The sequence below is a fragment of the Bos grunniens genome, chromosome 27 (assembly GCF_055505025.1).
Source record: "Bos grunniens cultivar Pamir isolate PY7600 chromosome 27, Bosgru_T2T1.0, whole genome shotgun sequence".
Classification (NCBI taxonomy): domain Eukaryota; kingdom Metazoa; phylum Chordata; class Mammalia; order Artiodactyla; family Bovidae; genus Bos; species Bos grunniens.
Genome location: NC_141191.1, coordinates 8,722,656 through 8,733,981, shown reverse-complemented (window position 1 = coordinate 8,733,981; position 11,326 = coordinate 8,722,656). Strand labels below are relative to the sequence as shown.

Here is an 11,326-nt window from a genome sequence, read left to right as displayed (position 1 = left end):
CTGTTTTATTATCTTACACTCTCAGCACTTAGAACAGTTCCTGGCATACAGCAGGTAGTCAAACATTTATTTCTATTAATAGGTACTAGTGTGGAAGAGTCAACATATAGGTAAATGAATAAATGGATGAATGGTGGGAATGAGGGAGGGGAGCAGAAAAGAAAGGAAGGCTTGGGCATAATCCTTAGTGTTTTGAAGGTCTGGAGAGAGTCCATTAAGTTGCTTTATCCCAAAGTGTTCCCAAGCACAAGCACCCACTCACCCATTCCCAACATAACAGGTCAAAGCAGGTCATAATACGTCATGGTCTTTAGCCTTCACTCACCACCTCTTTTCCATCTTACCTGAACTGTATGTTTTGACGTTTTTCTCTCTGTCCTGAGGCAATTTAGCAATAAAATGTTTTCACTTTTAATCTTTTAATCAGCATTTGAATCTTTCACTAAGTGGAAATCTATTTTAGTTTAGTGACATCAACCTAAAAACAGAGCAAGTGTTTGTAGCAAGCTGTTTAAATAAGTCTTACTTAATTCTACAGAATAGCTGTGAGGGTTTTACTTCCTTGGCCCCAGCAACAGTACTTTTACAATAATGGAAAAGAAAGTATAGACTACAGGCAGTTGCCCGCCTTTCTCTCTTATACTTTTATACTGAAAGTGATCCTTTACACTGACTCCCTAATATGCATCTATTCCGACCCTTTCTTCAACTATAGATGTCTCTCTCTCTCTCCTGGAAACCTACCTTGCAGATGGCTCCTCTGCCCTTCTCAGGTGGACTGTGGCAGAGATACCTGGGAGCCCCTGTTCATGTCTACATGATTACAGGCCAGGTAAACAAAGGGCAGAGGAAGGGGTGAATGAGGTCACACAGGATGCCTCCTGAACCCGTTGGCAGGAGTCATCCTTGCAGAGACGTGGGGGACTAGCCAGACTCGATGGCATTGTTGCCACCAAAATCTTGGTTTTCTCTGCCCACTGGAGCCAAATAAAATTGGCAGAGACAGAGTTTTGGGCAACCAGAAAGGTGGCTTTAATCATTAAGCCGGCAGAAGGGAGAAGACAATAGGTTCCTGCCTCAAGGAGCCTGTCTCCCCTCCATCGGGAATCCAGGGTATCAAACAGTTGGGGCTGAGTCAGGGGTTGGAGATATAGGACGAAAGGTGTAGGGGTCCTGAATTCTCTCTTTTTGCACTCTTTGGAAACAGCCACTAGGCCGGTGTCAGGTAGCTAGGTATTTGGGTCTGGCAGTTGGTCCCGTTGCTTGGGTCCATTGTCCTTTAGGGATTTCCTGGTGACTTTCTTCTTGTACTAAAAAAAGGGGGAAAGCAAACCACTATGGGGTGGATTCCAAAGAGAGTGCACCATAAAGTTAAGCATCAACATGAGGTTAAAATAGAGCAAAGAGACGTACCAAACAACAAGGGGAGGTTTATGATGCCATAAAGTCAAGTATCAGGGCATGGCTAGAATAAGTAAAAGAATCATAGTTGCAGAGTGTGGCTCCTGCAGAGTTAGAGGGCAATAGGTACAGATGTAGTTTGCATAATAGGTTAGTCTTCTGTAAAGAAGAAACTTAGTTATCAATGCAAACTGTTGATTGTCAGCAAAGTAATGCTCAAAATCCTCCAAGCTAGGCTTCAACAGTACATGAACTGGGAGCTTCCATATGTACAAGCTAGATTGAGAAAAGGCAGGGGAACCAGAGATCAAATTGCTAGCATATGTTGAACCATAGAAAAAGCAAGACATTTCCAGAAAACATCTACTTCTGCTTCATTGACTATGCTAAAGCCTTTGACTGTGTGGATCACAATAAACTGGAAAATTCTGAAGGAGATGGACCACCTGACCTGCCTCCTGTTAAACCTGTATGCAGCTCAAGAAGCAACAGTTAGAATCAGACATGGAAAAACAGATTGGTTCCAACTGGGAAAGTAGTAAGTCAAGGCTGTATATTGTCACCTGCTTATTTAACTTCTGTGCAGAGTTCATCATGTGAAATGCCAGGCTGGATGAAACACAAGCTGGATCAGGATTGCTGGGAGAACTATCAATAACTTCAGATTGCAGATGATACCCCCTTATGGCAGAAAGTGAAGAGGAACTAAAGAGCCTCTTGATGAAGCTGAAAGTGGAGAGTGGAAAAAGCTGACTTAAAACTTGACATTCAAAAAATGAGATCATGGCAACTGATACCATCATTTCATGGCAAATAGATGGGGAAACAGTGGAAGCAATAGATGACTTTATTTTTTAGGCTCCAAAATCACTGCAGATGGTGATTGCAGCCATGAAATTAAAAGACGCTAGCTCCTTGTAAGAAAAGCTATGACCAACCTAGACAGCTTATTAAAAAGCAGAGACATTAGTTTGCCAACAAAGGTCCATCTAGTCAAAGCTATGGTTTTTCCAGTAGTCATGTGTGGATGTGAGAGTTGGACTATAAAGAAAACTGAGCACTGAAGGATTGATGCCTTTGAACTGTGGTGTTGGAGAAGACTGTTGGGAGTCCCTTGAACTGCAAGGAGATCCAATTAGTCCATCCTAAAGGAGATCAGTCCTGAATATTCATTGGAAGGACTGATGCTGAGGCTGAAACTCCAATACTTTGGCCACCTGATGGGAAGAAGCAACTCATTTGAAAAGACCCTGATGCAGGAAAGATTGAAGGTGGGAGGAGAAGGGGATGTCAGAGGATGAGATGGTTGGATGGCATCACGGACTTGATGGACATGAGTTTGAGTAACCTCCGGGAGTTGTTGATGGACAGGGAGGCCTGGCATGCTACAGTCTTCGGGGTTGCAAAGAGTCAGATATGACTGGGCACCTGAACTGAACTGTAGCATATGGGATCTTAGTTCCCTGACCAGGGATGAACCCATGCCCCTTGCATTGGCAGCTGGAGTTTTAACCACTGGACCACCAGGGAAGTCCCTGCTTTTAGTTTCTGTAGCTGCACTAGATGGGGGCAAGAGGAAGAGACGGTTTGTGTCTCACCCCTGAGTAAGCATGAGAAATGAGGCCCAGGACCCAGGTGGAAAGGCTGTCCTTGGACCAGAGCATGAGACCATTTGGTTCATGAGTCACATGGGAAAGCCATCATTTTCCTGGTGCTGAAATGACACGAGCATTCCTCCCATGCAGGAGTCCAACATGACACCCAGAAATGTTATGGCAATAAAACATCAACAGATACAAGAATGCAACTTAAAATTAAGTAGAAATTAAAAACTGAAATCCCAACAAAGAATATGATCAAAATTTCATATAAACAGTACCACCAAACCACACTTAATGGCAGATAAACGCTCCATGATAATAAAACAAACTAAAAATAAAGGATAAAAGGGATACAAGATATATGAGGTGTAAGACTGAGTCCCAAATACAACCTTCGAGATGAAGAAGAGTTGGCAGATGCACCATGGGCATTTCTGCGAAAAAAGAAATATGAAGTTGAGTAAAATGTTATTATTTTTTTCCTCCATTAAACACACGGAGGTTTGGCTCTTTTGAGCTACTAATTTTAGGCTCAAGGCATGATTTTAAGCTACTGCTGTATTGATTTCCTGTGGCAGCTGTAGCAAATTGCCACAAGCTATGTGGCTTAAAGGAACACATACTTGTTATTGTGGTTCTGAGGATCCAAAATCCCAAATGGGTCTCACTTGCTTCAAGTCACTGTGTCAGCAGGATGCCATTCCTTCTGGAGGCTTCCTTCCTTCTCACGCTTAGAAGCTGCCTGCCCTCCTTGGCTTATGGCCTCTCCACATCAGTGTGAGCTGATGAGAGGCTGGTTTAGCCTCCTCAGCGTGCATCTCTGACACTGGTCTGCATCCCTCCTCCATGTCTAAGGCTCCTAGTAATGAGATGGCATTGTGCACAGCCAGATACTCCATGTTATTTCCCTATCTTAAGGCTGAATGATTAGGTACCTTAATTCCACCTTTGCTGTAATTCTCACTTGTCCTGTGTCTGCCCTTTCAGGCTACTGAAACAGAAACACCATAAGCCAGGTGGCTCTTTTTTTGCACTTTGTTTTTTAACTGAAGGATGATTGCTTTACAAAATTTCATGATTTTCTGTCATAGAAAAACAAGAATCATCCATGGTTTCACCCATGTCCCCTCACTCTCGATATTCTTACCATCTCCTTCCCCAATCCACCCTTCTAGCTGGTCTCAGAGCCCCTGTTTGAGTTCCCTGAGTCACACAGCAAATTCCTGCTGGCTATCTATTTTACATGTGCTATTGTAATAAGTTGCTTACTAACAACAGACCCTTACTTCTCAGTTTTGGAGGCTGGGAGCTCCACGATCAAGACAGAGCAGGTGGCTGGTGGAGGGTGGTCTCCCTGTGTCCTCAGAGGGCACAAGGGGTGAGCCATCTCTCTGGGGTCTCCTTCATAAAGGCCCTCATTCCACCCAGGAGGGTCCCACCCTCATGACCAAATCACCTCCCAAAGGCCCTGTCTCCTAACACCATCCCCTTGGTGACCTCAGCTTGTACTGAGGGAAGAATTAGTGCAAAGACCAGAGAGCTGCTCACACATACAGCGTGCACCAGCAAGGCTCTTGGTTTAACTAGCAAACCCTCTGAAGAAACTGCAAGCAGGCTGAGGTCAGCATGCTCGCCCCGCCCCTTGAGGTCTCTGTGTTCTGTGCTGTGCTGTCATTGAATTGTGCTTTCCACAGGACTTGTGGACTTCTGCAGGACTTGTTTTTCCATAGCATCTAGTTGATTCATATCATGTACACACAGAGAGACATGCTTTGTCCATGTCAACTCTGTCATTCAGTTGATGACAATTTGGGAAGCAATGTCTCGTCTCAATGCCCAGCACTTACAGGAATAGGACAATCCATGCCTATAGAGCTCTTATAGCCCAAAAGGGAATCAGAAGTGTATCCATGTGCACACAAGGCAGGAGTAAGAAGCACAAACCAAATGGAAGTGAGGGCTGCAGAGGGACAGTGGAGGGGGGTTTCATCCTGGAGCAGGGGCAGGGGGTTTCCTATGGGACTGGTGTGCTGGTGATTCTGGACCCCTGGGGTGCATGTTTGAGGGGAGATGTGGGGCAGGACAGGGTGCCCTTGGCTGGGAAGCAGGAAGGATGGCAGACAGAGGGGCTGGGGAAGGTCAGGCTCCCAAGGAACAGGGGCCACACCCCTGGGAGCGCAGAGCACCCTACCATGATTTCCCAGTGGTTCACGTGGGGAGCTCAGAGAGCATCCTCAGGGATTTCAGAATTCGCTTGGGATCAGACACCACACAACAACATCAATGACCAATGGACAAGATTCTTTAACTTTGAACAAAATTTATTCTGGTTTAAATTTTAGATGCTCTGTCGAAGGGCACAGTTTCTGACTTCACATAGGTCCTGGCCACGTCTTCGCCTTCTTTTACCACCTCCTGCAGCATTTTACTAGGGCTCCAAGACAGGTGCCAATCTGTCTCATGTTTCCAGAGCACCTGATCAGCACACAGATGCCTATCTTCCTACGGCAGCTTAGAGGATTTCTTACTCCTTGAGTAAATCCTAAAAGAGAAGGAAGAGGGAAAAACATGTCAGCAGGAAAGCAGCATCTCAAGAAGGCCAGCTGTGCCCCTCTGAGCAAGGCCCTGGGGCTTTCTTTGCTGAGATGTGGATACGGCCTCGTGACAACAAGATGTGAGTCCAGGACCCCGTGGACCAGCTTGCAGACAGATGCTGACCCTGCCCAGGTTCTGGTGGACCCTCACGTTTCCAGAACCAGAGGCTGAGGGACTGGGGTGTGAGGACCCCAGTTGTGTGCAGGGTCAGCTCCACCACGAGGGCAAAGACCAGAAAGCTCTGCTACATCCGCCTTCCCACTCAGAGTCAGAAGCAGCCCACAGGGGTCTATTTTCACAGTTTAGTTTTCTGACTCATGGAGCCAGTCAAGTAGTGGAGCTGAGATAGGAGGAAAAGATGCAGCTGAAAGTGTAAGAACTGTTTAAAGAGAACTTACTCTCAAAGTAACTTACAGCTGACAGTGACAATGGTTCAGAGAAAAAAGTTTTGTATCAGCGTCTCTCCTAACTCAGAATGCTTTCAGCGCTGGTGCCAGTCAGCCCCTCTCCACCTCCCTTTGTGGTTTCCTCCTGACTAGCCACCTTCCCGTCTTCCTCACATGCCTTTTTCTCTTTTGGCCACAAGACACCTCTGGTCCCTCTCTATTTCAGCAGGGACACTCAGCAGGGAGCGTCCCAAGGGCAGCTCCCAAGGCCCGGGCTCAGCCTGACTCTGCTCTGGACTTCTCTGTTTGCCCAGAGCCACCACCCTTCAGATAGAGATATTTATAAAGCGACATTCTGTGCTTCTGTCATGGGACAAAACCAAATTTCTTGCTTTTATGAAAAAGAAAAAAAGGAGAGTCACTTAACAGAGGCATCTTCTGTTTCCTCCTCATGAAACCATTGAGGAGACGGGCTCAGAAGCTTTGACTCGGTAGAGTGGCTTAGAAACAGTCAGGAATTTTGCAGGGCAGTTCTCAGCCCCCTCTGGCTACTGAGGACTCAGCGCTGGCTTCTCAGAAGCATCAAATATGGTGGGTTTAATCTGACGACATGTAGATGAGGGTAGCAGGACAGAAGGAGGTAGCTCCCCCCAGTGCTGCTACGAGCTCACCTGACCCAACAAACAGGACCAGGAAGAGGAGCGTGAGGAGCAGGTGATGGAGCCTCATGCTGGTGTGTGGAGCTCTTCGGCTGATGCTGGAGAAGAGGCTGTGTTTGCCGCTTTATAAAGGTCCCAGGTTCCAGGAGGAATTCTGCGCTGGCTGTGGATTTGGTTATTAGGAGCTGGTTAACTGAGCCTCTTCCCTGTGTGTCATGGGAGTGGCCTTTATAGCACAAAGCAGGGGCAGTCACTCGTATGCTAATGAGGTTGGGGAAACCCCCAGAAAAAGCTTTCGTGCTACCCTTTTGACCAGAAACTTTTACCTGAAAGTCAGTTCATCTAATGGGCAGGGGTGTGGCAAAGGGCACAGACTTGCCTGTTTCCCCAGGCAGCGGCACAGACTTCTTGCTGAACCTTCGCTTACCCGCTCCCCAGCCCCACCCTCACCCTTCCAGGGCGTTGAAATTGCCCACTGTTTTCCTGTGCAGAAGTAAATGTCACCCCACTCCAGTACTCTTGCCTGGAAAATTCCATGGATGGAGGAGGCTGGTGGGCTACAGTTCATGGGGTTGCAGAGAGTCAGACATGACTGGGAGATTTCACTTTCTTTATTTCTATAGTTCCTTTTGAGCTGGAAGAAGCACAAGCTGGAATCAATATTGCAGGGAAAAATATCAATAACCTCAGATATGCAGATCACACCACCCTTATGGCAGAAAGTGAAGAGGAACTCAAAAGCTTCTTGATGAAAGTGAAAGAAGAGAGTGACAAAGTTGGCTTAAAGCTCAAATTTCAGAAAACTAAGATCATGACATCTGGTCCCATTACTTCATGGGAAATAGATGGGGAAACAGTGGAAACAGTGTCAGACTTTATTTTTGGGTCTCCAAAATCACTGCAGATAGTGACTGCCGCCATGAAATTAAAAGACGCTTACTTCTTGGAAGGAAAGTTATGACCAACCTAGATAGCATTTGAAAAGCAGAGATACTACTTTGCCAACAAAGGTCCGTCTAGTCAAGGTTATGGTTTTTCCAGTGGTCATGTGTGGATGTGAGAGTTGGACTGTGAAGAAAGCTGAGTGTTGAAGAATTGATGCTTTTGAACTGTAGTATTGGAGAAGACTCTTGAGAGTCCCTTGGACTGCAAGGAGATTCACCAATCCATCCTAAAGTAGATTAGTCCTGGGTGTTCTTTGGAAGGCATGATGCTGAAGCTGAAACTCGAATACTTTGGCCACCTCATGCGAAGAGTTGACTCATTGGAAAAGACTCTGATGCTGGGAAGGATTTGGGGGCAGAAGGAGAAGGGGTCGACAGAGGATGAGATGGCTGGATGGCATCACTGATTCGATGGACATGAGTTTGCATGAAATCTGAGAGTTGGTGATGTGTAGGAGGCTGGGTTGCTGTGATTCATGGGGTCGAAAACAGTTGGACATGTGTGAGATACTGAACTGAACTGAACTGAACTGAATTGAACTGTTGGTTCCTTTTGGAGAAGGAAATGTCAATCGCTCCAGTGTTCTTGCCTCGTGAGTCCCATGGACTGAGGGGCCTGGTGGGCTGTAGTCTATGGGGTTGCAGAGAATCGGACATGACTAAGCAACTAACACATACACTGTTTCCATGAAACGCTGTTTCAGGCCCAAATAGGGACTAACTCATTCAGAGGCAGTTTCACTCACTGGGCAAGACTTGCTGACTCCCAGCATCTGCAGAGACAGCCACACTCTTTCTGGGCCCTGGGGCACTGAGGGAAGAGACCCAGTGGTCCCGACCTGCTCCCCACGCCAGCTAGCCTGTTACGGGATGGAAGCAACAGTTGTCGCCAAAATCTTGGTTTTCTTTGCCCACCAGAGCTGAATAAAAATTGTGGAGACAGAGTTTGGAGGAAACAGAAAGACGGCTTTAATCATTAAGCCAGCAGAAGGGAGAACATGATAGGTTCCTGCCTCAAGGAACCTGTCTCTCCTTCATCCGGAATCCAGGGGATCAAACAGTCGGGGCTCACAGTCAGGGCTTGGAGATATGGGACAAAAGGTGTAGGGGTCCTGAATTCTCTCTTTTGCACTGTTGGGAAACAGTCAATAGGCCAGTATCAGGTAGCTAGGTATTTGGGTCTGGCAGTTGGTCCCTGTGGTTGGGTCCATTGTCCTTTGGGGATTTCCTGGTGACTTTCTTCCTGTACTACAAAAGGGGGAAAGCAAACCACTATGGGGTGTCTTCCAAAGAGAGTGCACCATAAAATTAAGCATCAACATGAGGCAACATAGAGCAAAGGAAGGGAAAAACAAACTACAAGGGGAGGTTTATGATGCGATAAAGTTAAGTATCAGCATATAGCTAGAATAAGTTAAAGGATAATAGATGCAGAATGTGGCTCCTGCAGAAATGGAGGGCCATAGGTGTCAGGTGTAGTTCGCATAATAGGTTAGTCTTCTGCAAAGAAGAAACTTGGTCATCAATACAGACTGTACGTTAGGAACATTTAAAGTGGAGAAAGACACAAAAGGGAAAAAAAGAAAGAGAGAGAAGAAAACTTCTCTTAATTCTCTGCAACACAATCACACAACAGTCTCATGAAATCTCAGTGGGACACGTGATGGACAGATGGGTGCTCCGTTTCCCTTCATCAGAGACAGAGTGGGAGGATGACACTGCCACTGAACGCATCTCCCCAGCCTAGTATCAGGAAGCAGGCCCAGCAGTGGGGACCCCTTCACTGGGTTGAGGGGGACCTCCATCACTAAGTAACATCCCTCACTTTGTAACATCTGTCCATCTCAGTGTTGGAGAGGCTCTGACCTGGCTTTTCAGAAATGCTAAATCTCAGGATGGAACTTGCCATGCAGCTCTGAGTAGGACCCAAGCCCTTTAGAAATGTGGGTACCCGGGAGGACCCCATCCTGAAGGAGCCCCCAGAGCTTCAGTCCTGTTCAGGTCCCCCGCTGTGGCTCAGAGTCTCACATCTGAGACTCAGCATTGCCATGGAAGCTGCCTTGAGCAGACAGAGTCCCTGGCTGGCACCAAGGGATAGAATTTTTCTGATGGAAAATAACTTGTCTTGATCATGATTCCTTCTGCTTTAGCTCTAAATGATATTTGAGAGAGGTAGATATCATCTATATATATTTATAGATGTGTATATATATATATATATATATATATATACACATATAATTATCTATACATAAGATCGGAGAAGGCAATGGCACCCCACTCCAGTACTCTTGCTTGGAAAGTCACATGGACAGAGGAGCCTGTTAGGCTGCAATCCATGGGGTTGCTGAGAGTCGGACACGACTGAGCGACTTCACTTTCACTTTTCACTTTCATGCATTGGAGAAGGAAATGGCAGCCCACTCCATTGTTCTTGCCTGGAGAATCCCAGGGACGGGGGAGCCTGGTGGGCTGCCGTCTATGGGGTCACACAGAGTTGGAAACGACTGAAGTGACTTAGCATAGCACAGCATACATAAGATATATATATGTATGTGTTTATTTATGGACCTTGCAGGCAAAATCTATACTACAGGGTCAATTTATATACACGCTGTGATACTACACTGGAGAAAGAAGTGAGATTGAATCGTTGTCTACTGTGTCTCTTCATTGAAAATGATGTTTTTCAGGGAACTCTGCTTAATGTTATGTGACAGCTTGGATGGGAAGGGAGTTTGGGGCAGAATGGACACATGCATATGCATGGCTGAGTCTCTTCGCTGTCCACCTGAAACTATCACAACATTATTAATCAGCTATACTCCAATTAATCAGCCAAAGAATGCTCAAACTACCACACAATTGCACTTATCTCACATGCTAGTAATGCTCAAAATTCTCCAAGCCAGGCTTCAGCAATATGTGAACCGTGAACTTCCTGATGTTCAAGCTGGTTTTAGAAAAGGCAGAGGAACCAGAGATCAGATTGCCAACATTGCCAATTTGCCAAATTGCCAATTTCCATGCTGGATCATGGAAAAAGCAAGAAAGTTCCAGAAAAACACCTATTTCTGTTTTATTGACTATGCCAAAGCCTTTGACTGTGTGGATCACAATAAACTGTGGAAAATTCTTCAAGAGATGGGAATACCAGACCACCTGATCTGCCTCTTGAGAAATGTGTATGCATGTCAGGAAGCAACAGTTAGAACTGGACATGGAACAACAGACTGGTTCCAAATAGGAAAAGGAGTACTTCAAGGCTGTATATTGTCACCCTGTTTATTTAACTTCTATGCAGAGTACATCATGAGAAACTCTGGACTGGAAGAAGCATAAGCTGGAATAAAGATTGCCGGGAGAAATATTAATGACCTCAGATATGTAGATGACACCACCCTTATGGCAAAAAGTGAAGAGGAACTAAAAAGCCTCTTAATGACAGTGAAAGTGGAGAGTGAAAATGTTGGCTTAAAGCTCAACATTCAGAAAACGAAGGTCATGGCATCCGGTCCTAACACTTCATGGGAAATAGATGGGGAAACAGTGGAAACAGTGTCAGAGTTTATTTTCCTGGGCTCCAAAATCACTGCAGATGGTGACTGCAGCCATTAAATTAAAAGACGCTTATTGCTTGGAAGGAAAGTTATGACCAACCTAGATAGCATATTCAAAAGCAGAGACATTACCTTGCCAACAAAGGTTCATCTAGTCAAGGCTATGGTTTTTGCTGTGGT

At 45.8% G+C, this 11,326-nt stretch overlaps 1 protein-coding gene across 1 annotated transcript; it reads right to left on the bottom strand.

The window, feature by feature from the left end:
• Positions 1 to 5,258: 5,258 nt before the first annotated feature.
• On the bottom strand, positions 5,259 to 6,712 carry LOC147343497 (lingual antimicrobial peptide-like). The gene is made up of 2 exons (XM_086379877.1): positions 6,655 to 6,712; positions 5,259 to 5,544 (listed from the first exon to the last, which is right to left on the bottom strand). The coding sequence occupies exons 1-2, from the start codon at positions 6,710 to 6,712 to the stop codon at positions 5,408 to 5,410; spliced, it is 195 nt and encodes a 64-aa protein (XP_086236003.1). The 3' UTR covers positions 5,259 to 5,407.
• Between the last annotated feature and the right edge of the window lie 4,614 nt (positions 6,713 to 11,326).